At 31.7% G+C, this 27,866-nt stretch overlaps 1 protein-coding gene across 3 annotated transcripts; it reads left to right on the forward strand.

Annotated features, from left to right (window-relative positions):
- The first annotated feature begins 278 nt into the window (after positions 1 to 278).
- On the forward strand, positions 279 to 27,415 carry GlcAT-I (Glucuronyltransferase I). Of its 3 annotated transcripts, none has more exons than XM_088268299.1 (7): positions 291 to 625; positions 4,444 to 4,557; positions 8,175 to 8,334; positions 14,297 to 14,443; positions 17,100 to 17,327; positions 18,964 to 19,120; positions 25,230 to 27,415. In XM_088268299.1, exons 1-7 carry the CDS (start codon positions 426 to 428, stop codon positions 25,232 to 25,234), a joined length of 1,011 nt encoding a protein of 336 aa, XP_088124425.1. In that variant the 5' UTR covers positions 291 to 425; the 3' UTR covers positions 25,235 to 27,415. The 3 variants fall into 3 exon arrangements, with proteins under 3 accessions (XP_088124424.1, XP_088124425.1, XP_088124426.1); XM_088268300.1 differs by having other exon boundaries at positions 18,964 to 19,108; positions 25,230 to 25,367; XM_088268298.1 differs by lacking the exon at positions 25,230 to 27,415 and having other exon boundaries at positions 279 to 625; positions 18,964 to 19,188.
- The last annotated feature ends 451 nt before the right edge of the window (positions 27,416 to 27,866 follow it).

Genomic DNA, 27,866 nt, shown 5'->3' on the forward strand with positions numbered 1-27,866 from the left:
ATATTTCTCGAACATTTTAATCCTGAGAATAACACATTATCAACTCATTATGAAAATGTTTGTTCATATTTTATTAAGCTACTTTGTATTCTGAATCTAATATCTATTTACATTGCGTAAAGAGAAAATGTCAATCATATTTATATTTTTTTGTGGTATTTTAACAGTAGGTACATATCTCGATGTCGCATGTCGGCACATGGCCAAATTTTAGCATTACACTGGTATTACTAAAATATATCCTCAATATTGGTACTGCGTATCTATTTCGTTTCTGTGTTGTGGTAGCTATAGTTCATTTTGCATGGAAATGGCTGTCAAATAGTGGAAAACATCGATAATCTTATTTGAATCTCAACTCAGTTATGGAGTAAATTTGTTTAGATCTGATACTGTGATATTATTGTAATATAATTAGTTTAAAAATGACAACAGATATTCGAATCAAAAAAAGAACCTGCATATTTTATGCAGCACTCATCTCGCTCGTAATTATTTGTGTACATTTATCAAGTAACGGGTCATCTCAATGTCCAAATGATTTGCAAGAGGTTAGAAGTGAACCTCCTATTGAATATTCCATCGTTCCGTCGCATAGACAATCACATAATGTGGATTCATCCAGGTAAATAAATTAAAAGTTTCTCTTGTTGTACGCTCCATTCAGTAAATCAATTATTTTCACTGCTAATTATTATTGAATTGCAAGGACTCGATAATAATATTTACATACAAATTGACTTACCTAATTGGATGAATAGCTTTTATTGTAATAATACGCAATTTGATGGTGTAACTACTTTATTTCAACAATTCATAATACTAGGAAGACGTCACGTACGTTGAGCATAATATTCTTTACATAAGAAGTTTTATTCATAACTCTGATACTTCTAGTATTTTTGAAAATTATAACATTTCCATTATTATCTCCGGTAGCAAACTATTGGTTCATAATGTTTATTGAATTGGGTTTAACTTTTAAAAATAATACTTTAATCAAGCAAAATAAAACAAATATTTTGTATCATTATTATCTAAAGATTAGCAGTATGTTTTAATGAAAGAATTTCATAAATATACTAAGTAACACAGTAGTTCTCGCAAGGAATCTTTGTGGTCATTACAAAGTAATTTATAATTTAAGTTTGAAAGCAATATTCAAATGAATTATTTCATGTATCTTAAACTTGGCATTTTTTGTTTTATTAATATTATTATTATTATTAAAATTTTGTGTTTATTTCTTTTCAATGACTGAAAATCAATACCACTTCTTAATTGGATAATAACAATGTGCAGGACCATGCTTTTGAGTAATTTGCAAACAATAACTCTGCATTGATCGAATGCAGTGTCCATTGCTATACATTATTGGGTGCGTATAAGAGTCTGAGGAAAATAAGATGAATTATAATGATTTAGGCTAAAAAATAAGAGACATCCACATAAAACGGTTTTTAATATACTGTGGATTAGTCCAAACAATATAATAAGAGAAATTAACTGTCAGCCAAGCTTTGCTCGTAGCATGTTTGGTTATGTGGTCACTTATCTCCTCTTTACTCAATAAAGCTCTTAGCTCTATCCCCAGGTGGAAGGATTTTTAGTTATTTTATTTATTTATTAACATTTTGTTGTTTTTATTTTTTAAAAACAGACTTTCATTTTTAATTATTAAATAACTTCCTTTAATGTATACATTTATTTTAAGTATGCATGCCAGAATAATACTTGTACGTATAGCATCCCTATCTGAGCATATATGGTTCGCCTCTGGGGTTTGACTTAATGAAAATAAATAACTGAATTTTATCAGTATTTGGCTATCACTTGGGATTAAATATGAAACAGGAACTCGAAGTCCTGTTTGTGATAAGTTCTCCCTGTAGCTATGATAAGGGTCATAAAAAATAAAGGTCTAATTAGGAATTATCAAAAACAAAAACTATTGATATTTACTTTTTGTTATTCAAAGCACTTGATGCTGGAATGTGAAACTGGCAACAACTTTAGTCCAAGATATATGTTTTTTTCAATTGTTTGAATATACTACATGTATTTTTTATATCATATTTTCTCATCCACTATTGTACGTGTAGAAAAGCCACTGAAATAGAGATATTTAAGGATATTACATAAAAAATTAAACTCTATTTTTATAAATACTGTATGTGATGTTATTTAAAAAAAATAAAATAATTATATACTTTTTATATTAAATGTTGATATTTTTTATATTAAATGTTTATAAAACCACTTGTATGGGGTTGCAATTAAGATAATTTTAGATGATTTTTATTCAATGGTATAAAAAGGTAAATAAAAAAATGATAGAAGGTTGTTTCAATTTAGGAAAAATGTGGCACAATAAGAAAAAATCATAAAAAAAACATTTCAATTCTGTTCCAAAAAATATTGTTTTCATCAGCTACTAAAATATATTAACACGCCAGTGTGAAATGAATTGTTTATATGTTTTTTATTCCATTTTTATTTTGTATACGAACCGCCGATTTCACATGATAATGACCCCTATCGAACGAATTGCGCATTTACTCCAAATACTATAATTATTATTAAAAACTTTGTAGTGATATCTAAATTCATACATGTTAATATAAACATTTCCCAATAACTATTTTGAAATTACATATTTAATTTTTAAAAATTAGGTCAATCATCAAGATAAGCCATTATTAATAAGTACGATTTGAAAAATGTCTTTTCTTATACTAAAACAAATTATATTTTTTACATAGACCAGTGATTCCCAAAGTGGTCTATATCGACTCCCAGGGGTCTATGACAACTTGCAAGGGGTCTATGTTTTAATTTGAATTTAAAATATAAATGTATAAAACCTAACATGTGTGGTTCAAAGTGAGTAACACTACATATACCGGCTGTCAAAAGTACATTTGAAGTTAATGAATTTGATAAAAATCAATATCAGGTAAGGCAAGGGGTCTACGAGATAAAAGAGTTTGGGAACCTCTGACATAGACGGACCTAAATTGATAGATCTGGTTTGCAATATATCTTCACGCATAATAAGCCCTTCATATTGTTTTATTTATTTTTGCATTAACTTTCCGGAATAACATGATGATTTAGATATAAAAATTATTCATTCTTACATCAGAAAAAGTAAAAAAAAAAAATCCACTATAAAATCTTAATTTAGAAGTACAGTCTACCTTGGTTAGTAATAATAATAATAATAAAACCCTTATCCGCACCCCAATGGTGCATAGGGCACTGCGTCATATAAACGCAGTGTTATCTTGATCGTTTACACATGAAGGAAAGGTGATCAGCCCTCCGCTTCAAGTACCAGTCCAGGGTAATATTGAATAAATATTACAGTGAAAAAATCACTCATATTTATTCTTACACCCCCTGGGAATCGGACCCGGGTCCTCCAGAACGGTAGTCGAGCGTGCTGACCATTACCCTACGGAGGCGGACAAAATACCTTGGTTATAAACAGCTAAATTAGACCCATTGAGTTCGTTTTTTAAAACTGTTACTTGTTATATCAGATAATTATTGTTATTCTTCCAATATTAGAGTTATGATATAGCTTGAAAATGGTACTTAAATAAATAACAAAACATATTTATGAATAGCTTTTATTCGTGATAAGGCACTAATGTCTATTGTTTATCAAGCTTTTACTGTTACAAAATTGAATTGAGTAAGAGAATTTTTTTTTACATTTTAGCATTTTTTGGCGTTTAGAATATTTTTCCACTTGTATATAATTTCAAATGAACTTTTAACCCTAGTTGTTTGTCTGAAATGTCTTGATCGATGGGTTAAAACAATACTGTAGGTACTTTTAAAAAATGCACATTTTTTCGAAGTGTATAAATTACTTTATTATTACATTGGCTAAAAATAGCCTATCTTTATTTTTTTAACGGGTTGGTGGTAGTTATATGTATTTTTTCTTCGAAGTTTTAGACTGGTTCATTTATCTAAAATCGTTTTATTTTTGTCAATAATTTACCATACCATCGAGTTCCTAGATACGAAAAAACAATGTAAATAAAGATATCTAATCCAACCCCCCTCTCTTTCGATACTTTAGATAAACTTTTGCTACCTGGCAACACCGTCGCTATCCTTCAAAACTAAGTGTACTTGTGTGTAGTATTGTGATTGTGTTTTTTGATTGATGATTCGTAATGAAAGTTTATTAGCGCGGGCACGTCTCCGTTATCCTAGTTTTTCAAGTTATTGCGAAATGCCGGCGGCTTTGTTGCCTGACGTTTTGTTAAATAAACGCTCTTCGATACGTAGCTTGTCAGGATCGCGCGGTTTTAATCCTTCGGTTTGGGCGCAAATTACGATGTTTTTCGAAAAATCTTTTAGGCGGCGGAGCGTTTTCACTCTGCTTTTGGTAGTTTTTTCATTGTATTTATTGTTTACGTACAGTAATAGGACTCAACACTGCGCCGGTGACAGGAAGGAGGTTAGGAGCGATCTTCCCATGATATACGCGATCACTCCCACTTACGCCCGTCCCGTACAAAAAGCGGAACTAACAAGGTATTTATGATGATCTAACTATTTAGCGCGTTAGTCACGAATTATTTCTTAACAAAATAATTCATTGCTATCAAGGAAATTACTATGCATACGCTTAATCCTCAAAATGTCTAACTCCATTTGAATCCTGCCAGAAACAACACACATTTGTCTGAATAACAACGTGTTAGACTACCGTGCTGGAGGTCCCGGGTTCGATATCCAGGAGGGTCAATATAAATATTAGTAGCTTTCATGAATGTTTTTTGCTGATACTTTATGGCACATTTAATAAACGCTATAATATAAATCTAACATTATTTTTGACAATTTTTTATTTTTGGTACTTTTTCCAACCGGTTTTGGCGAGCACCTCGTCATCTTCAGGGATGTATAGATACTAAATTTAAAAAAGAGAAATATTCATAGTTAAGTGAGAAGGCGGGGTTAAGGAGTGAATAATTAAATGTGGTTTGAAATATTATTTTTTCTAGGAATTAGGAAGATATTTAAAATAAAGCTATTGTTTCAATTTACTTGCTTAGCAATAATATTAAAGTTTTGTTTTAATGGTTTTTTAATTTCAGAAATCTCTAAATTATGTAACGAGTTAACCTTTTTATTAGAATCCAATATTTTTATACCGTTTTCAAAATTAAAGAAATGATTTTTGTTTATGATGTGTTTAGTATTCAACTATTATTTAATATTTTTTTAAAACCAGTTGGAAAAAAGTACCAAAAATAAATGTGGTTCAAAACAATGTTTGAGTTATATTTTATTGAATATTAGTTACCCCGGATTGGCACCTGAAGCGCAGGACTGATCAAGATAACACTCCTTGTATACGATGCCGTGCCCTATGCATCATTGGGTGCGGACAACGGTTAGAAGAAGAAGTAGAGACTCTCCTAAACAGTGAGGTCAAATGGAGTTAGACACTTTGAGGAATAAGCCGATGCCATTGTCTTTCATGGTCAGGGGTTTTGTCATTCAGTGAGTGATTTATGTGTTTATTTAAATATCTGATTAACTGGTTACTCAATTTCTGGAACACATCATACATTACAAGGTGCTTATAGTATTGAGTCATCAATTGAAATAAAAAAACAAGATATATAAAAAAAAAACGGATACATTTAAGCTTTTGCATATCCCTGTTAAATAATTTACCTTTTATTTATCTATTTTTAATAGATTTATATTATCCACTGACACTTCGTGATGGAATTGCATTTTTAATATATTATTAGATTAAAAATGATATATTGATGATATTAGATAATATATTATCAGACTGATCTGATGATGTCGGTAACGACGAAACCCGGTCGCTGGTCAAATAAAAATAAAGTGGTAAAGCTAAAAATATTGGTTTTAATCTTATAATATATAATCTATTTTTATTCTACATTCTTTATAGGAATTTACTGTTACGTTTTTTGACAACATTAAAAAATGGTATACTATATTTATTTATGTAATTTTTATTTATTTATCATTACCATATTTTATTCATGTTTAAAAAGTAAAAAATTATATTACATCAACCTATCTAATTTTTTTGTCAGCCTCCATAGTGTAGTGGTAAGCGCATTTGACCATCATGCTGGAGGTCTCAGGTTCGATTCCCAGGGGAGTGAAAATAGGTGTTCTTTCACTCTAATAATTATTTAATATTACCCTGGACTGGTACGTGAAGCGCAGGACTGATTACCTTGCCTGTATATAATAAATGATCAAATTGACATTGCATCAATTTGATGCAATGTCCTATGCACCATTGGGTGCGGATAAGGGTCGGAAGAAAATCTGTAGAAATAAATAGTTAAATTTAATTGAAATTAAAGCATTTAAAAAAAATCTACAAAATAGGTGATTTGGATTCATAAAATTTATTTATTCATTTTTAACTTAATCCTAAAAGACCAATGTCGAATGATTCCACAAAATGGTTATGCATTTTTAATTATTTCTTTATTGGCTTTAAAACATTATCCTTGTTTTATTTATCTCGTAATTCTTAGTAATTGATGCTATTGATAAAAATGCTTTTAACCGGTCGAGTGTTACATTAAAAATAATCATACTTCAACTATTTCCAACCATTGTGTGGATATCTAGAACACGCTGATTTCAAATTTCATAGTCGGTACTTTCACACAAATATTCTTTAAATTACTATATGAGACATTACATCTCAATGTATCGGCAAGTTGGTTCAGATCAACTTCTTCTTCATCTTCAAACCCTCATCTGCTCCCAATGGTGCATAGGGCACTGCATTATATAAACGCAGTGTTATCTTGATCATGACCACATGAAGGAAAGGTGATCAGCCCTCCGCTTCAGGTACCAGTCCAGGGTAATATTGAATAAATATTAGAGTGAAAAAATCACTTATATTTATTTAACCCCCCCTGGGAATCGAGCCCAGGACCTCCAGTACGGTAGCCGAGCATGCTGACCATTACACTACGGAGGCTGACAGATCAACACCTTAATAATAATAATCTACCTAGACCGAAAGGGAGGAATTGAAATCCCCCCTAAAAGAATATTTTACTTGATAACTTGATAAACATTTGGGGCAGTTTTATACTTATTGTTTTTTTATCTTTATAATACAATAATAATTAGAAATACTTTGTCATTTTTGTTTTGAAATATTCTGAAGGTGTGATTTTCAATTCAACTTGTAGTTTTCATAAATATATTTAGCAATCAAAGCGATTCAATCAATGCGTGATAAATAATATTTGAACGTTTTGTGTTACTGCTAGATTGTAACTTTTACCCGTGATATATTATTTCACTCTGACTATTGTACGCCACAGCCGCATAGAAGCGAGACAGCTATACTGACCTGCAGGCATTACTGAGACTTCCGATCATTCCCACCACCATTCATACAGCTGGTGAATGTTAACGACAGCATGTCACTTGTATCACAAACCATATTATTATATTCAATATTCTATGAATAAGACTGGATCATTCAAATACCTCTCTTTGGAGCATGTGTAATTTATAGATATACTCTGGGTGAGTCAGGTTAATCACAATAATAAAAATCATTCTGGATTTTTTATATAGCGCCATTTTCGTAAAATACTACCTCAATGGTACTTATACAGGTCGGCTGTCCAAATTCAAAACACAGCAAGGGACATTTTTTTTGTAGTACGTTTTTTTTGCATTTTCGGACTAAGTAGATTCTACTTAGTCCAAAAATGCAAAAAAACGTACTACAAAAAAATGTCCCTTACTGTATTTTAAGTTTGGACAGCCGAGATGTGGATTATGGCATGGATATAATCACGATAAATATTTTTTTTAAATATTGTCAGTTGTTTGAGTCTGAGTGGGGAAGTGGAACCGCTGTATTATAGCACTTTCTCAGTCTTTTTGGGCTTGAGCATGGTAAAGATGTTGGGCAGGAGACCTCCCTGAGCGATGGTCACGTCGGAGAGCAGCTTGTTGAGCTCCCATCATTGTGGATGGTCAACTGCAGATGGCGGGGAGTGATGCTGGTGTTGCTGTCTTTGTCGGCATTGCCGGGCATCTCCAATACTTTGGTTACATTATACTAATATGATAGGCGTCTTTATGTTACAATCATGTTGTCTGTATTTTAGGTTATCACAGACTGTTATGTGGTTGGAAAATTTCCATTGGATTATAATAGAAGATTCCGACTTCAAGACTTCCCTAGTAGAAAACTTTTTGAGGGACTCTACTCTTCAATACACCCACCTTGTGGCCAGAACGAAGAAAAATAAAATTCTCAAACCTACTGTGAGTATTGCATTTTGTTTACATATCCCTCACTCCTTTCGAGAACGTCATAAATCAAAAATTGTCAATTTTCAGTTGTGCATGTTTTCGGAATGCCCAGAAAATGTACTATATCCCAGCAAAAGTGGCATATTTTTAACTTAATATTTACCCGCTACAGGGCAAAAAGTGTTGTTTTTTGCATTTTGAAAAAAAGGTATAGTTAAATTATTTTTTTAAATATACAAAATATTTTTCAAATGGTAAAAAAACCTTCAGGTTTTACCTAAAACATCTGTTGCACAGTAAAAAGTTTAGTAAGTGGCTTGATATGTATTTTTAATATATTGTATTATATTTTTAAACTTTAAAAACGTTCTCCTGAAAAATCAAGTTTTTTTTTATTTATGACGTTCTTGAAAGGAGTGAGCGATATATGACTTCCACTTATTAACACATTGTTGGCGGGCGGTTTTTTCATCAACCCCAACCCTAATTAGTATACTAATTAGGGTCGTATACTAATCGCAAGTTACCGCAAACCTAACTCCGATCAGTACAATGTTTTTTGGCATCTCGCACTGTACCAAAAGAAACCAAATAGATTGCTTATAAGCATCTCCCACTCTCCACCAACAGCATGTAAAAGACACTTTTAAGCGTTTCCTACAAACATTGTGTTTAGATCTAAGAATCTTGATTAGATCCGAGAACAAGAAAATGACATTAGTAGATATGTATTATCAGCCGAATAATGGGTATGTTGCAATGTGCCAAACTATTTTTGTAGACTTTAAACTTTTTGAACAATCAATCCACTTAATCAATTCTTTAATAATTTTAATGGGTCTTTATAAGACGATAACAAAGCACCTAATTTGATTGAAAATGAGCCGTTCCATTCGTTGCATCATATTAATATTGCAATTATGTGTTTGTTTTTGTTGGGTTTCTCAAAATTGTTGATTCGTTAGTTACTTTGTAATATAAAACCGCTATCATTACGCTGGCATCCTTATTGCTGAGAAACAATGAATATATTCCTACCATCTATAGATGTCCCTGATGGGTAACTGTTACTTCATTTATTTATATATGTGGCATTCAATTTTTAAAACTCCATTTTAATTTATATATTAAATGTTGAAATCAAATAATTATTTTTCGAATCTACTAAATTTATTTATTGAAACTTCATGTAGAGAAAATAAATTAAGTATATTGGCGGCCTCTTCGTATCTTCGAACCAACCAAAAACAGACTCTACAAAGTTTAACAAAATAGTATATTTCGGTTAAATAAGTATAATAGTGTGTTGTATGAACAAATTATGTCATCTTTATTAGTGGTGCAATGGGTTTAAGTGGAATCTTTGAACTGTTAGGGCGTTTGTCTACTACACGGAATTTTACCGTCCGGCAGTCCGGTTTTGGAAAATGAAAGCAACCACGACAGTTAAGCGTGATCGAATTTACGCGCAACGTGTGCACGCACCAATCAAGAGCTCTGATCCGAAGAAAGATCGACCAAAGCACAAGCCGATCTAAGCCAATCATCGTTTTAAAACGCAAACTGACGTGCCGGACGGTAAAATTCCGTGTAATTTCATGTAGTGGACAAACGCCCTTAGAGGTCCGCCAATGAATGTTCACTCTATTATTTTGTTAGGAACGATTTGTGTTTCTACATAATTATCTTAAAATAGCTGAATTTTGGCTTGCTATAGTCTAAAACTAGAGTTTAAAATATCTGATTTTGAAAAAATTCTACAGCATAAATAGCACTATTTAAATTTTTTATTGAATCTTACTGGTATACTCTAAACTCATTACCTTTGGCTTAAAGGATTTTCTAGTAAATAAAAATGGCCATCTCAAGTACCCTGTTCAACAAAGCATTCATTTTAAATATTTAATTTTTGGCCATTCTGTCATCGCTATCGTCCAATACACTCATTTACATTCACAAGTCATGCTGTATAATTTTCGCAATGTTTAAACCATGAAACAAACCTGATTATACCGTTCAACTAGTTTTTTTCTTTGCCGTTTCGTCACCTTACCATCCAATGTACTTGAGCAGAATTTTTAGCGTCTTTTGTTTACATTTCAGATGCAAAGTTAAATTAAGAGCCTACTTAGTATTCAAACGTGTGGTTAGTTGTGGTAAACAACTACTATTTTTTGTACCGTATCGCTTTTCAGATGACTTATAAATATAGACAGGTTATTGTACTTGAGATGCAATGACCTTTAGGGAGATAAAATGTTCCCATTTGTCGTGAATTAATATTGAATTTAAATGGAAGTTTTCTTATCTGTTTATTTAAATAATAAATGTAATTTATTTTGTATTTTAAAAGTTTTGTTAACTTTGTGGTACGGTAATATAAAACTCTCCTTATCATTCATCCGTTTACTTTGTGTAATATCAATTAAAAACACTATTTCACGACTACCGGTTTCGGAATAACCATTCCATCATCAGGTTAACTGTATACTAAAGTAAAATTGCTATGGTCTCCTATTCGTATTAAACATAAATTATTACTATTATTATTTGAAAGAGAGAAATTGTAAAGTAGTTTTAAAGTAGTATTACACAAAGTGAATGATGAACGTTAAGGAGAGTGTTTAAAAAAGTAGTTGTTCATTTATTAAAAATTGCTTTGAAATTTTGATACAAGCATGAAATTTTGGTACAAATTTTGATGCATTAGAATATACTCATGTTTTTTTATGACATGACAGTTGTGTTTACCTAAAAACATGTTTTTAAACACCGTATTCGGCCACAATGGCAGCGCCATCTGTTGAATGTAATATTAACGCACGCCAAACTAAGCATTGCTCATGGCGGACAACACGCTTCTTGACAGCTGTGTTGTCATTTTTAATGTTTTCGAATGCATTGTTGTTTTATAGATTTATAATATTTTCATTGAGATCAAACAAAAATGTGTGCTTTTTATTTTTTTTCCATTTAACTAGACCGAGTCACAGCAATGCTTGTCCTGGTACAGCTATTAAGTTATGTAATCTATACGCAGTATCTGTTTTGATTAACGCATAATATGAGGGTACTAGGTGCAAACTTTGAGTCATTCACGAAAGACAAAATGCAATAATTTAAAATAAAAGGAAATTAAAACTATGAAATATTTTATCACATTTAATTTTAAAAAACAATTGTGATATTTTGTAGCTTTGTGATATTTTTAGAAATAAATTTATCCACTTTATAATCAAAATATAACTTTGTTTTAAAATCACTTTAAATAGTTATTGCTTCAAATATAAATTAAATTTATCCACGTTTAAGACAATATTTCCGATTTCTAGGGATAAAAACCAAAAATAAAAGAGTTTTGAAGTTTAGTTTGCCTCGAATATTATTTTTCTCCTATCTTAATTTTTCCTTGTTTATTGAATTAGTTTATATTTCCTGTCTAGATCCCGATAGATGTTTCAGTGATCCACAACCAAATGTTCCCAAATATTCCTGTCCCGGTTCCTACATCTAATTCTATGGACTCTTTAATTCGCTGGTGGGTGTATTTTTTGTAAATCGTTGAATATTGGCCTTGATACGATGGACTGAATTAGTGAGTTTGAGAAAACATCATAATTTAACATACTTAATTATAAATTACCATCAATATTGTGATGAATAGACATTTACAATTAGATCAGTATTAACAGCTGCTTGAATTTAATAGGCAATCTTTTTATTGACCGTGTTTCGTGGACCCCTTAACGGTCCGATCATAAAAATAATTTTTTAAATTGGTAATATCAACCGTTTTAGTGCTGAGTTTTTATTTCTTGTATGTATGCTTAAATTGGTGAAGACTTTTGCAAAAATGTTCCATTTCATATTTGGTGGAAATAGTAAGGCCGAAAACAATAGGGTTTTGACAAAAAAAGTATTTCTATTTTGACGTCATTGTCGGTGTATCGACGGCCGTGCTTTTGACAAAGTATCAGCAGACTCGATATATTGTCGATATATCTCAGAACTCAAATGATTTTTTAAATACAATTATATCAAGTTTTCATTACAGAAAACATTCTTCTAACTCTTGTCATCACCCAATGGTGCATAGGGCACTGCATCATATTGACACAGCGTTATCTTGTAACTACTAACATGAAAGCAAGATAATCAATCCTGCATTCCAGATACCAGTACAGGTTAATGTTAAATACATTTTAGAATGAAATTCATCATGATAACCATTATACTCTGGAGGCGGACAAAATAGAAAACATTATTTTAAATAAATAATTAAATTTGATTCGTGCTATTTATTTTTAAATATTATTTAGTATGTGATAATTTGAAACACCTTTGCTGATCTTTGTTAGTAGCTTCGGGGAATCAATATACTTATCAGTATTGTTTACTTACTATTTCTTTTATCTCAAAATGCTTTGAACTAAAAACTGATATCATTTAAATTTAAACGCTAATGTATTTATTAAGGTCAACTTACTAACTGATCAGTCGTGTAAAAATTTATGCATTAACACAATATGCAGGTGATAATTCAAGTAACAGATTGGTTTGGTAATTATTTGCCTAAGTTTGTTATTGATTTTGATTAATGGCAACTGTTTCCCATAAATATTAATGATAGTGTGTCATGTCAATTCCAAACCATAAATGTTTTTTTTTTTCATATTAAAGAAACATTTTTTTAATTAGTATATAAATTTTATAGGTACAAAATGCATAGTGATTTCCACATATTTTTATTTATTTTTATAACCTTTATTACACCTATTTATCCCTTTTTAATAAAAATAAAAATAATTTAACGCTTGTATATAGATCTGAAGCCTAATTTCTGAAGGTATTTAAAATTATTTTAGATATTAATTAATTTGTAGCTTTATCCTCGAAAATAAATATACTGAACTCTCCATTTACGCAGTAAATACGTTCCACGCTATATAGTATTAAAAAGTATGCTAAAATAGTAAAAATTATGGTGGATTGTGAGGGGGTCCTTCTATAACAATCAATGCAGAATATCGATAAATACAATTTGTTATTGTTTCTTTATTTTATTTAAAATAATATTTTTTACTTGTCTTTATATAAAAAATACTTACTTAAATTATTCATCTAGCCCCCTTCCGCATACCTCTCTACTCAAAAAGCCGAGTATTAAGCATATGCAAAGTATATAGGAAATTGTAAATTATTGTTACGCATTGCTAAATGAATAATTATTATTTTTTTCTCTTTTTTTGGCATTTTGTATTTTGAAATTGTGTAAAAAGGGAGCTCAGCATATATTTTAAATGAATTATTTATGACAATAATTGCTTAAGTTATTACAAATAGGCAAACTTATTTAACAGGTGAAAGATCGGTCAATGATGTCGGTAAAAAAGTAGCAAAAAAATAATTAATTCCATACACATTTAAATTTTTCATAGGTCATTTCCTTTTCTTGGATATTATCTTGCTATCATTAGGGATGATGCTCACATCACACACAATAACCCAATAAAATGCTATCAGCATCTGAACAACTGTGAAATTTGAGAAATTAAAAATGCACTTTATTAAAAATATTATAAATTAAAAAGAAAGCCCGTGAAATGTATACCTTAAGGTGAACCTAGACTGACCGGAGCGTTTTGTCATAACGTAACACGTTACGATGCGAGCATTCAGGCAGTCAGTACACCGAGCCAACCGCTCCATCCATAGTTTCGGATACTCGGTGATATCGGTCAGTCTCCACCTTTATGTATATTTCTATTATGTGTCTAATGTATCATTTCCATTTGCATAACATACTTTGTCCTGCTAATTGACTAATCGCTATTTAGCGGCTCCCGACCAACCTACCCATGTTAGTGTCACCAGCTCATGTATTATTTTGGATTTCTTTTCATCCACAATCTTCATGTTCACCCCGGATCAATCATTCCCCCGTATTGCTTGGTATTCCGCAATATAATAAAAGGAACCGCATTGGATGAAGGCACGGGGCGTTGAGCAGAGGAACGCGGGGTTGAGCTGGCTGCGGGATAACCTGAATGAGGACCAGCTCAACGGAGTGGTGTTTTTTATGGACGACGACAACACATACTCCCTCAAGATTTTCGAGGAGGTGAGGATTTTCTTTGTAATATATGTACTATAAAATGCACCTTAATTTTAACTCTTACCCCTCTGTAAGCCAGACATTCTGGCCTGTATGATTCTAGTAGGCAGCTCCGTGGGCCACAATGTCTGGCCCGGCGCAGGTATAACTTAAATCACTGATTTGTCTATCACCCAAGTATATTCAGCAACAAATACAGTTAATCTTGACTAACATGGTCATACGAATTGCCAGAGTGTCCCAAAATTAGGGAACCAAAATATTTATTTTAATGGTAGAAAAACCTCGCATTTTTTAAATCAGAGTAGCTGATCAGTTATGAGAAAAAATGGTCAGAGTGAAAAGGGTAAAGTAATTATTAAATTGCAAAGATAGATTTTAAAAAATATTACTATATGAAACCGAACTGTCCTTTAAAATCCCTGAAATTCGTTGTCTTTCTTCTTCTACCTCTTCATTTAAAATAGAAAACGTTGCATTGCAAAATTGTAGTGTGCTTTTGTTTTCGTGTACTACAAATGCACATGTGGTGTTGTGTGGTGGACCATAATTTTTTGTTATACGATTGCCATCACTACATACAATGTTGCCAGATAGAAATAGGTTTCCCAGGGCATTGAATCTAGTCATTTACTGGGAATTTTACATTAAGACTGGCGGGAATTTTAAGTCAAACACTGCACATTTTTAGATTAATTTTTTGAAGAAAAAAGTGCGTCTTATTATCTGTAAAATATGGTAATTGACCTTCAATCACTTTTTTGCTTCTATATTTTTACATTGATTTATTTATTGAACGGCTAATGCCCTTAACATAATACATAAATACAGTATCTTATATAAAAATATACTAATGAATACACTAATAGAGAAACAAAAAGTCTTAAACATAAAATAATAATAAAATAACAAATAGTAAGCACTGGTAAATACATGTCACCTTCACACACTATCAGCGAGCAGCGATAGTGTTTGATACATGCTCCTGTTACGCATAAGTTCTTGTAATTTTTGCTTTGAAAACTATTCCTTAAGTACTATCCAGCATTTACACTGCAAATAATAAAGCCGTGAAATAAAATGCCTTGGTTAGGTCAATATTTAAATATTTATTTTTAATAATGAACAGATTCGTAACTTATGCTGTTATGGATTGTTATTATTTGGTGAATATTTTTAATGGTGATCCTTTTCTTTGAAAAATTACCACTTCAGTTATAAATTAAATTTTCCAGCATCAGTTTTATTTAAAATGACTATTCGATTGACCCTTTTAGTGCGGAGCTCATTTTGATTCTTCTCTTCTAATCCTTATCCGCACCCAATGATGCATAGGGCACTGCATCATATAAACACAGTGTTATCTTGATCCTAAACACGTGAAGGAAAGGTGATCAGGCCTCCGCTTCAGGTACCAGTCCAGGGTAATATTGAATAAATATTAGAGTGAAAAAATCACTTATATTTATTTGACCCCCCTCTGGGAATCGAACCCGGGACCTCCAGAACGGTAGCCGAGCGTGCTGACCATAACACTGCGGAGGTGGACATTTTGAACCATCAGTTAAATAAATTGCTAAATGTGTACGAAAAACAACAGCAAGTAAATTGCTACATAGCAGTTTTCATGAGGAAGCATTTCCAGGAATGAGCGTCTTTGCCCTTCTTAGCACTGTAACGGAAATGTTAAATATTATCAAACTACTTTATCATGTATTTTCAGTTTGTCAAGCAAATGATGTATTTACGAAGCTTATATTTTTCCTCTTATTGAGAGCAATCATGCCTACATACTGTGTACCAGATAATTGTTTTATCACTATTTATCATTTTGGGTGAATTCAATTGATAAACTTGACTAGGAATCTGTTTCTTTGTGTTGCAATATGCACATATTACTTTATTCGTAATAATATAATTGTGTGTTTTTACTTTCTGTATATTTTTTGTTATAATTATTTGTATTTTTGATGCTCATTCCAACACAACAGGATACAATGATATTAATTAGTAAAATGTAGCACTTGTTATCGATATCATAGTGTTTGGTAGATAACATAAACTTTTCATTTATTTCATTAATAATTTTATCTACCAGGATTTGTATTGTAGTAACAGTACAAATAAATTTACTCAAAATTTGGAAATAACATTTTGTCTGCCTCCATAGTGTAACGATTAGCGTTGTCTACCATGTGGATTCCAAGGGGGGTGAATATAATGTTTTTTCACTCTGATATTTATTTAATATTACCTTGTACTGATACCTCTAGTATTGGACCGATCACCTTGCCTTCACATATTAAATGATCAAATTAACATTGCATCATTTTGATGCAGTGGCCTATGCATCATTGGTTGGGGATAAGGGTCAGTAAAAGTGGTAGTTGCATTATGATATAATACAAAATTTATTTATTTATTAAAAGATTGGGGTCTGCAAGCCTCTTACATTCATATGAAAGTTTTACAAATAAGGGAGCAAAGAATCGTAATATAATTGTCTCTTGTATGAATGAAAAATGGTAATTAGTATATTGCACTAAGGATCAAAATGTATCTTCTAAATAATATATTGGCACGTTTACCCAGTAGGTGCCAATATTTATAATTTTTTTATTCATGTAATGTTTCATTATATACAATTTGCATCACCTTTTAGATGAGGCACGTTCGTAAGGTGGGCGTGTGGCCCGTTGGTTTGGTGGGGGGTATGATGGTGGAGAGGCCACTGGTGAATCCTGACGGAACCAAGATACTCGGGTTCAACTCCGTCTGGAGACCGGAACGCCCCTTCCCCATCGACATGGCCGGTTTCGCCATACATCTCAGTCTTATCAAGGACAATCCCAAGGCTATATTCACGCACAAGGTGCAAGCGGGATATCAGGTAAACTGGAATTTGCTGTAATAATTTCTTGACTTAACCAATTCCTCTTCTTCATATCGCTCACTCCTTTCAAGAACGTCATAAATCAAAAAACTTGATTTTTCAGGAGAATGTTTTTAAAGTTTAAAAATATAATACAGTGTATAAAAAATAAATATCATGCCACTTACTGAACTTTTTATTGTGAAACAGATCTTTTTAGGTAAAACCTGAAGGTTTTTTATCCATTTGAAAAATATTTAGTATATTTAAAAAAATAATTAAACTACCTTTTCTTCAAAATGCAAAAACAACACTTTCTGCCATGTAGCAGGTAAATATTAAGTTAAAAATATGCCTCTTTTGCTGAGATATGTACATTTTCTGAGCATTCTGAAAACATGCACAACTGAAAATTGTCAATTTTTGAAATATGACGTTCTTGAAAGGAATGAGCGATATGTCATGTCAGGTCCTTCCAAAGTCAACTATCACTTGAGAGTATATATCCCGGTCTTGGGTAGCTTTAAACTGTTCAACTGTTCTAATTCCTGTCCAATCTCGTATATTCCTGAGCCGGGAGATCTGCCTTCTGCCCACACCTCGTCGACCCTATATTTCACCTTTTATGATTAGTTGCAATAGCTCATATTCCTCTTCTCTAAGCGAATGCCCCGGATAGGACACCTTCAAGACTTTGAAATGTATCAGTTAGCAACTGTCTTTCTACTCTTGCTTTTTGGGGCGTGTTTGCATTGCTGACCGTATCGGTCCGTGGAATGCCTAGCATTCTATGATGCAACCACATTTCGAATACCCCTAACCGTTTCATAGTGCTGATCTTAAGGGACCGTGATTCAACTCTACAAAAGCAACCATGCATAGTACCTAATCATGCTTTGCCAAAGTTTCGACCCCTACTGTATTCCTTTCAATTCGTCGACTTCATTTGATCTTCAGTGTTATGCGTATGGCGTAAAAAGGATGTGGACATTAAGCGAACAGCATTTACTTGTTAGACATTTAGGTTTAGATCTTTTTATAACTTGCATACATTTAGTTAACTAAACTCCAATATATATTTTTGTCATGAAACAATGGTACAGAATGTTTATAAATTATCTAACACATCTTACTTTTGAATTATTTATGTTTGAATTTCGATATTTCTGGCATAGTAACCCCAAAAGTCCTGGTAACCAAAAGGCTTAATATATATGTATATATTTTTTATTTATAGATTTGGCGTTTAATTTGAAGAACTCCATTTTAATGTATATATTAAAAGTTTAAAAAAAACACAGATTTTTTTAGTGTTACCAAATTGTAGTAAATTGAGTCTACTAACATTAGTTTGAAAATGCCATAACAAGGCGAAACAATTATATTTACAAAAGCTATATATATTTTTTTGAATCACCCATGACTAAAGATGGAGACTGAACGGAGCATTTTGTCGTAACGTAACATCTTACGATGCGAGAATTCAGTCAGTCAGTACACCGAGCCGAGCGCTCCATCCATAATTTCAGATGCTCGACGGCGCTCGCCGCGAGCGATGTTACTACGTTATGTTACGACGAATTGCTCCGATCAGTCTCCGCCTTAATATGTTTTATTAAACACCCTGTACAGTGTTACCATTGTATGCTTGTAGGAAAGTGAGATTTTACGACAGCTCATAACGCGTGAAGAGTTGGAGCCCCTAGCAGACAAATGTACCAAGGTGTACGTGTGGCACACGAGAACGGAAAAACCCAAGATGAACGAAGAGAACAAATTGCGTGCCAAAAATTCAAAAGGTTCAAATGATGGTATTGAAGTCTAAATAATACTTTACAATTCATCAACTCTACTTCCGACGCATATTTTTTACTATAAATCCTGTGATTCCCGTTTTTTGTTTAGTTTTTTGGGCATTGTATATTATGAAAAACTTTTGTCACTCTTTGTATCGGCCACGGTTTGCCGAAATTTGTAACGATTGTAACTTTTTTTAAATTTCATTATTTATCTAGAATGTGTGCGATTTTTTCATCCCTAATTTATAAATTTTCCTAACCTGTACATAGTTAATTTTAAGGAAAACAAACAAATGTGTGAGATGGCAATTTTTTTTTTGTAAATTTTAAATGCGTTTGTGTGTTGTTATTATTATTCTTCTAACCTTTGTACGCACCCAATGGTGCATAGGGCAGTGCATCGTATCGAAGCAGTGTTATCTTCGTCGTTAATCAAGCGAAGGCAAGGTCTTCAGTCTTGCGCTTCAGGTACCTGTCTGGAATAAATTAAATATTAGTGTAATAAATCACTTAAATATTTATTTTGGTTTCCCTGGGAATCGAACCCGGAGGTTCCAGCAAGGTAGCCATATACGGTAACCATTAAACTAAGGAACCGGACAAACATGGACATTATGGTTTATGGATAAAGTATATGAATTGTTTTACGAATTAATTTTAAACTTTTATAAAAAAAAAATTGGATTAATAACTTACGAAGCATGCTTAAGTCATCTCTCAATTCTTTTGAGGCTTTTGTCAAGAAATTTTTGCAATGTCAAGAAAGAAGAGGCAAACTCGATGAGCAAAGTGTGGATAATTTTTGACTCCGTGCAAACTAAGTCTTAAATTTTTCATTAACAAATACATCCCCACCTTTTAAGGTGTTTTACATATCGCTCACTCCTTTCAAGAATGTCATAAATCAAAAATTGTCAATTTTCAGTTGTGCATGTTTTCGGAATGCCCAGAAAATGGACTATATCCCAACAAAAGCGGCATATTTTTAACTTAATATTTACCCGCTACAGGGCAGAAAGTGTTTTTGCATTTTGAAGAAAAGGTATTGTTTGATTATTTTTTTAAATGTACTAAATATTTTTCAAATGGAGAAAAAACCTTCAGGTTTTACCTAAGAAGATCTGTTTCACAGTAAAAAGTTCAATAAGTGGCTTGATATTTATTTTTAATACATTGCATTATGTTTTTAAACTTTAAAAACGTTCTCCTGAAAAATCAAGTTTTTTTATTTGATTTTCTTGAAAGGAGTAAGCGATATGTAATAAGATTTTTTTACTATATTATTTTCGTCTGTAAATGTCCTTCGATTCTTAATTAAAAATGATATTACTTCCTCCTTTACTAGTTTTCGAAATTGTTTTTGATACTCATTACATATTTAAGTTGTTTTTCCCAATGCACAAATCCTTGTACTCCTTCACCAAAGACATTGTCACAGACTTATTATACAATCTGATGTACAATTCATATTAGATATTCTTTATTTTATATACAATTAAATATACGCTTAGTTTTTACTATAATTTATTAATAATTAGTATATAATCCTTTTTACTGTTCATTTACTGGCAGTTAAAAAATCTTTTATATTACTCACATTCAACGAAACACAATCACAATTTTTTTTTTATACTTTTACTCTTTTTTCCCCTATTACTTATATTTAAATATTTATATCACCCCTTTCAATGTATTCTTGGTGCTTGATTTATATTCTTATAAAAAAATATATTAAATTAATTATGTTTTGCAGTTTTTAACATCTAAAATATTAGTATTTAAATATTTATTCTTGCTTCCTATGCTAATATATTTTTATTTCTTCAGTGTACATATAAAATATGTATCCATTTTTTTGTTGTAGAAAAATTGTTGAATATTTTACTATTATTCTAATAGTAATTGGGAAGGCTGTTATTGTAAAAAAAGCCTATTTATAAACATGTCTTATTAATATGTGAATTTATTATTAAGACTAAAAAAATAGGAAATAAGTCGAATGTGATGAATGTGAAACAATTTTTGTTTGTGCTTTTGTTCCGGGGTATTCAATAAATGAATTTACTTATCTTTATCTAACAGGGATGTTTTGCCAAAATATTTATCATATGAAACCAAAAAAACATGCTTAATTTTATCTACATTGCTCTGGCAACTTTTTGTCAGTTGAAAATGTCGTAAAAGGTTTTTTGTCAAGCATTTCTCGTGAAGTATTTTATCCTTACGTCCGTGCCTTTAATTTAAGCATACAACACACGTACATATATCTGTTTTTGAGGAAATGCAAATATTTTTATTTTAATCTAGAATGTTCATTCATGTCGTAAAATAGAATAAGTATGTCGATCTGCATCTAAATTATTTTTTCACATTGCAAAACATTCTTTATTTTATATATTATTTGAATATCCTACAAAATTACAGACCACTATGTACACATCAACACATCAATTTTTCTCTTGCCGCGATGATTTTTTTATTTTAACCAATTTGTGTAAACTTTAGAACCTAACCTTATCTTATATTTTCATTAATTTATTCAGCAATCACTTTGTGGTAATATTTTTAATTGAAAATATAATTGATATTACCACTATTTCTTAAAATGTATTGTGACACGTGTTTCGATGCATTCAGCATCATTATCAACCATCATGCAGTGTTTAAAAATGATGCTAAAGTAAGGGTTTTAAGTTATTATTTTTGGGAAAGCAGTCTCATCCCATTCTCTTTATGTGTCGTATCGGGTTTCCCCCGAAGTCTTGCTTGTGAAAAAGTTTCCCTATTTAGGGCAGTCCGAAACAGCTCGCTGACACTCCGTACTCCTGTCCACTCATGTATATTATCGAGCAATTAGATCCGCCTTCCTCCGACAACTCTTTGACCCTCGATCTTACCCTTAATGATCAGTTGCAGTAGCTTGTACTTTTCTCCTCTGAGCATGTATTTCAATAGAACACTTTTTTTTTTAAATATATAATGGCGTTGCATATAAAATATATTGCTTTTGCCAATGCAAGGTGATTAAATAATATTACTTAATTATAAAACATGATAGACTTATTATTAAACTATAAATTAATTCCGTTCAATTAAAAAAAAATAACTAAAAGTTTGTAGATAATTGGGTTCCTGCTCGCCAGGATGAGATGGATATCGATATAAGCAGGGCCAAAGTTTTAAAAATTTTTGGTATTTGGTCATTTATTGGGCAAAAAAAAATATGGTTAAGGTCTTCCTCTTCAAAACCACATTCGCAAATGGGGGAGTCAAAGACACCAATCTTCGCAAGGGGCTCTCTCGTACAGCAATGTCCCATCCTCATTCCACAAATGGTGGATGTATCTTTCTTGTTCATCGAAATTTTCCTAAACCAAAGACGGGATGAGACAGTAGGCTGAATGACAGAGTAATGTTTTGAAAATAGGACACTTTCTGGGTTTTAATATTTGACATTAGTTCCCTATTCATTCTGGCTCTTTGGAGAACTCTTTGTTTTGCTGACAATGTCCGTCCAGGGTATCCAAAGCGTTGTTCGATGCATCAACATGTCAAATACATCCACTTCAAGAATTTAATTGACAGGCGATTTAAAATAAGCTGTTGATGGGATGACTGCTCTCCCAAACAAGTTAAGTCAATTTAAAACCCCTAATGAAGCCATACTTTTATCAAAGTTAATCATAAATAATACAAGCATTGTCCAACAAATAGTAAAAATGACAAATTATATACATATTATATTTAAGCATAGTCATTAACGACTTATGAAATCTAATCATTTGACTTCAACCTTTCAGAGATTATTTATTTTTTACTATTAAAAGTTTTTTCTTTTGTGCGATTGTTGTATAAGGAAATAACCAAAAACTACAAATTGATTTATATAAGTATGAAACTTTTAAAATAATTCATTGCATAATTTTATCCTTTTTTGGATATTTAAATGGATTTTTTTGGATTTAAAAAAAAAACAATATGCATTTTTTTTTCCTTCTTTTAACTCTTTTTTACACACCCATAGGTGCAAAGGGTAACGCTCTATATTGACACAGTTTCATTGTAATCAGTTGCTTGCACTTCAGGTACCGGCCCAGGGTGGTATGAAATAAATACATAGAGTGAAAAATCACTTGTATCGATATGACCCTCCCGGGAATCGTACCCAGACCTCCATCTTAGTTATACAAAGTGGTTAGCTCATTTGACTACCGTGCTGGGTGCAATTTCAATCTAAAAAAGGATACTCAGATGTGTGTAGTCCGCAAACGTGTGATAGTCAAATAAAAAAATTGATTCTATGTTCAAAGTTCTAACTCATTGCCTTTATCGCTGTTTTTCAATACATGATAATCTAATAATCCAATATTGATCAAATGTGCTTTACTACTTTAAACATTGCCATTAAAATGATTGAATTTATGGGCTGCCAATGCGATAGTGGCCTTATTTGCAAATTGGGAAATCTATGTAACTCATTGACTACTGTTTTTTAAAACTTGACACTTCTTACCTAAAATTAAACAAACATACATCACTTGAAGAAAAATATTTACTTAACTATCTTTCTTTATGAGAGAAATGAATATTTTTTTTCATGCACAGTTCAAAATTGCTGTAAAAAGAATATTTGTTACGAGGAAGTGAAGTGAAGTTCTTAATTGAACCAGACAATCCTGTAAATAAAATTGACTTATTTCGTAGACTAATCTAAGTAAGATTCTAAACATTTATTTTTATTCAACTTAGCCATTTTATTGCCATACATTTTTGATAGAGCTATCTAGAAATGCAATCGGACTCTTCAGCACTAAAAAGGTTATTATTATTATTATTGATAAAATACTTTTGAATGCTATTTATTATCTCAGAATCCTTAAATTTGGGATCGGGCCACTATTACGGTAACCTTGTAACCATTTTAAATAAATCAGTTTTATCTTATCGCTGATAAATACAGCAGACGCTCTCTTAACCGGCCTTGACGGGACCGACCCGGGGCCGGATTACGAGAAAGTCGGTCAAAGAGAAGTGATAGTGAAAAACGCATTTAAAAAAACCCCTTTGCAGGGAAGAAAAATAAACACATTTTTTCAAAACACAAAGAAAACAGAACTTTTATTCTGTATTCCTCACATATACATTAAAAATGAACATTTCACAAACAGAAAAAAATATGCCACACATCACTCCAAATTTTTTTTTAACCAATCACGCCAGACGTTCAAGTTGCTACTTGTCTGCGTGTATTTTGGGCGCGAGGCATTCCTAGAAGAGGCTAGCTAAGCCGGTTAAGAGAGCGTCTACTGTATGTTTAAAAATAATCATTTTCTTTTTTATGTAATGGTGGTGACTGACCGGAGCATATCGTCGTAACGTAACACGTTACGATGCGAGCATTCAGGCAGTCAGTACACTGAGCCGAGCGCTCCATCCATAGTTTCGAATGTTCGGTGATGCTCGCCGCAAGCGATGTTACGACGAAATAATCCGGTCAGTCTCCACCTTAAGACATTGCATTAGATAAATGCTGTTTTATTTCATTCATAAATTAAATACGGGATAGCTATGAGATGGAACTGATTTATCTAAATCCTAAATCATAATATATTTTAATAAAATACCTTATTTATAGTGTGCCATTAATACAAAACAAATTATATATATACATAAAACGATACAATATTACCAATATAAGATCTTTTGCTATAATTAGATAGATAAGTAATTTATTAACAGAGTTATGTAGTGAATAAATCTTTCAGAATTTGTATTTATACGAATACCTATTCTATATCTTTTTCTAAAAACAAGCTTATTATAAAATCTCATTCATGTATATATTTATAAGTATTGAAATTACAATATTTGTTATCTACGGTGTCTGTATTATACAAATTGACTTTTTGATATAGTAATAGACTGTTAATTCTTCTTCCAATTTCATATTTTTTTTAAAGTGATTTTTTATTATTATTATAGTTATTTTTACCAATGCACCCAACAATCTGTTTAGTCCATCACTCAAATAAGTTCGTAGGATTAGTATTTTTTTTTTGCAAATTCTTCCTTCATATGCCTTATACATAATAGTCACTATTAATGGTTCTTCCTTTCTCAGGGTAATCGATGAATAAAATACCACGCACATCCCAAAATACGGAGGGCAAAACCTAACTAGCTCACATTTGCTTTTTGGTTGCTTTGGGTGGCTTTCATCGGTTGCTGTCTACTCATCCGATTTGACTCTGGAGTGAGATGGATCCATGTTTCATCCATTGTTGCATGCTGCATGAAAAAATCCTTTTTATTGCGCTGAAACAACTCCAAATGCCGCTCTGAATTGTCGGCGTTGTTTTTGATTGGCTGTGAGCAAATGCGGTAACTGCTTCTAACAAAGCTTTCTAATGGACATGTGTTGATGCAAAATGGTGAAAACACTGCTTTCTGATATTTTTAAGGTATCGGCTATCCCGTGCAACTTCAATTTACGATTTTCAAAATTATTTTGTGGACTTTTTGTCATCCTACAAACTTATTGAGTGAAACTAGAATGCTTGTATTAAATAAATTAAAGTACAAAATTGTTCTCAAAATTTAATATTCTTTGATTATTTTTGTGCTCTTTATGTTTATGTATATAAAATTAATATTACATGTATTTTTTCCAATTTTTTTATTATAGCTTAGCTTTTTGATAAAATGCCGCAATATCCCTGACCCTAGTAACCATAAAGTATCTTATTTATGTGTTCAAAAAGCAAGTATACAGAAATGTCACAAATATACAAATTTGATGGGCACGTATCTGTCAAATAAGTTGTCCCATAATACGGTAACTAAAAGTTTAGGCCTATATTAAATAGGTTTTGAATTGACACACATTTAAAATTCCTAATTCATAATTGAAAAAGCCCTTTTTTGTACATGCATGTTTGCATATGTATATTTTTACTGAATCGTCACAAAATTTGAGCATGTCATAATTTTTCATGCCCCTGTAACACAAGTATAGATCAAAACTTTTTTCAAATGTGAGAATATAAAGAAAATTGGGTTTGGAATCTTAACTACCTTATATGGTGGTTATATTATCAGTCCTAGAAAATTAAGCGAGTTGAATTTAAATTTATTTGTACTGTAAAATTACTTTAATAAAATTACAAAATCTACCAATTCAATTAAAATGGGGAAAAAATCTGTTCATTTAATAAAAAAAATGTTTCTAAATTCATACATATTTGAAATCATATGTAATCAATCCTTACTGCAATAACATATATTCTCCAACATGACTGCTGTGAGTTTCAAAAGGGTTCAATGTATTAACCAGTTGCCAGTTTATCCCTCACGTGACTCGGGCAAGGAGTTTGTGTTGCATTGATGAGTCTGAGTGCTGCTCGGGCAAATCGTCTTCCAACGTGGTGGTATTGATTTGCCCGAGCCAAATATGTATATTTATGTATTTGTCTTTATTGACTAACCCGAACAGTGTTCGGGTAGTCCTGTTTCGAGTTGTTTGGTGATGATTTCCTGCACCAGCTAATTTTCTTGCACCTGTAACGGGTGCATAGACAAAACCCTTTTAAATTCATAGTTTGATTACACCTTCTCTATGACAACTATCAGATCTGTGCCACTGTAATAAGCAGAGAACAGGCACTAAATATTAGAAGGTGTTGTGTCATTTCCCTATATTGATGACGTCAAGACATGAGGTTCATGTGTATGGTGTTGTAGTGAGTAGTCGTTTTGACTAATTCAAATTAGAACGTAGGACCACTATTCATCAATTTTGAATATAAACTCACATTTACTTTATGATTGAAAATTGAGATGATTGTATATATACGAGTTCACTTTTGAGGTACAATTTACATGCAAACTTTAAAACTACAAATACGTACTTGAGAGCTGCAAACCATATAATAAAATTTAATAGGTTTAAGTATTTTTGCCAAATTATTTTTAATTCATATTTTTTCTCAAAATTTAATTTTTTAAGATTTATTTTAAACAAAATGTACTTACGTATTTTAAATATATTTTTTATTATTGAAATCGTTATGTAAATTATCACAATGACATGCTCTCCAATTTTTTCTTGTTTTCAAAATGTAATTATATATTATCTTTGATACTAAAATGGTATCATTTACCATTTTACTTGTAAAGCCTTTACAAAAATAAAACTACCACTGTGTTTTTGTATTGGCGGTGAATATTTGAAATTGATTCCAGCATTTACTTAATAATTTGTAATGTAATGTAAATTATCTTTGTAAAATAAAAAGTATTAAAAGAAAATATGTGCATTTTTCATATTTACTTCAAAAATATATATACGCTGTAGGATATGTATTGTTGATTTAAAAAATCTCATGTATTTTATTCTATTCCTTCCCTTCTTCAAACCTTCATCAGCACCCGATGGTGCATAGGGCACTGTATCATATAAACGCAGTGTTATCTTGATCGTTAACCCATGAAGGAAAGGTGATCAACCCTTCGCTTCAGGTACCAGTCCAGGGTAATATTGAATAAATCTTCATCCGTCTTCAAACCCTTATTCGCACCCCAATGGTGCATAAGGCACTGCGTCATATAGTGAAAAATCACATATTTATTTGACCCTCCCCTGTAGGAATCGAACCCAGGACCTCCAGTATGGTAGCCGAGCGTGCTGACTATTACACTAACGAGGCGGACCATTTCCGCCTATTTTATTTCTAGGTATCAATAATCACAACTCATAATA

The sequence above is a fragment of the Brachycentrus maculatus genome, unplaced genomic scaffold (assembly GCF_059751285.1).
Source record: "Brachycentrus maculatus isolate JH-2025_06_01 unplaced genomic scaffold, ASM5975128v1 h1tg000316l, whole genome shotgun sequence".
Classification (NCBI taxonomy): domain Eukaryota; kingdom Metazoa; phylum Arthropoda; class Insecta; order Trichoptera; family Brachycentridae; genus Brachycentrus; species Brachycentrus maculatus.

What these genes read in the sequence shown, in the direction of transcription:
- GlcAT-I (XM_088268298.1), top strand. Translation starts at nt 426, where the DNA reads ATGACAACAGATATTCGAATCAAAAAAAGAACCTGCATATTTTATGCA. An exon ending in CAAAAAGCGGAACTAACAAG is followed by an intron (nt 4,558 to 8,174) that starts GTATTTATGATG and finishes TCTGTATTTTAG; the next exon opens with GTTATCACAGACTGTTATGT. An exon ending in AGGTGCAAGCGGGATATCAG is followed by an intron (nt 17,328 to 18,963) that starts GTAAACTGGAAT and finishes GTATGCTTGTAG; the next exon opens with GAAAGTGAGATTTTACGACA.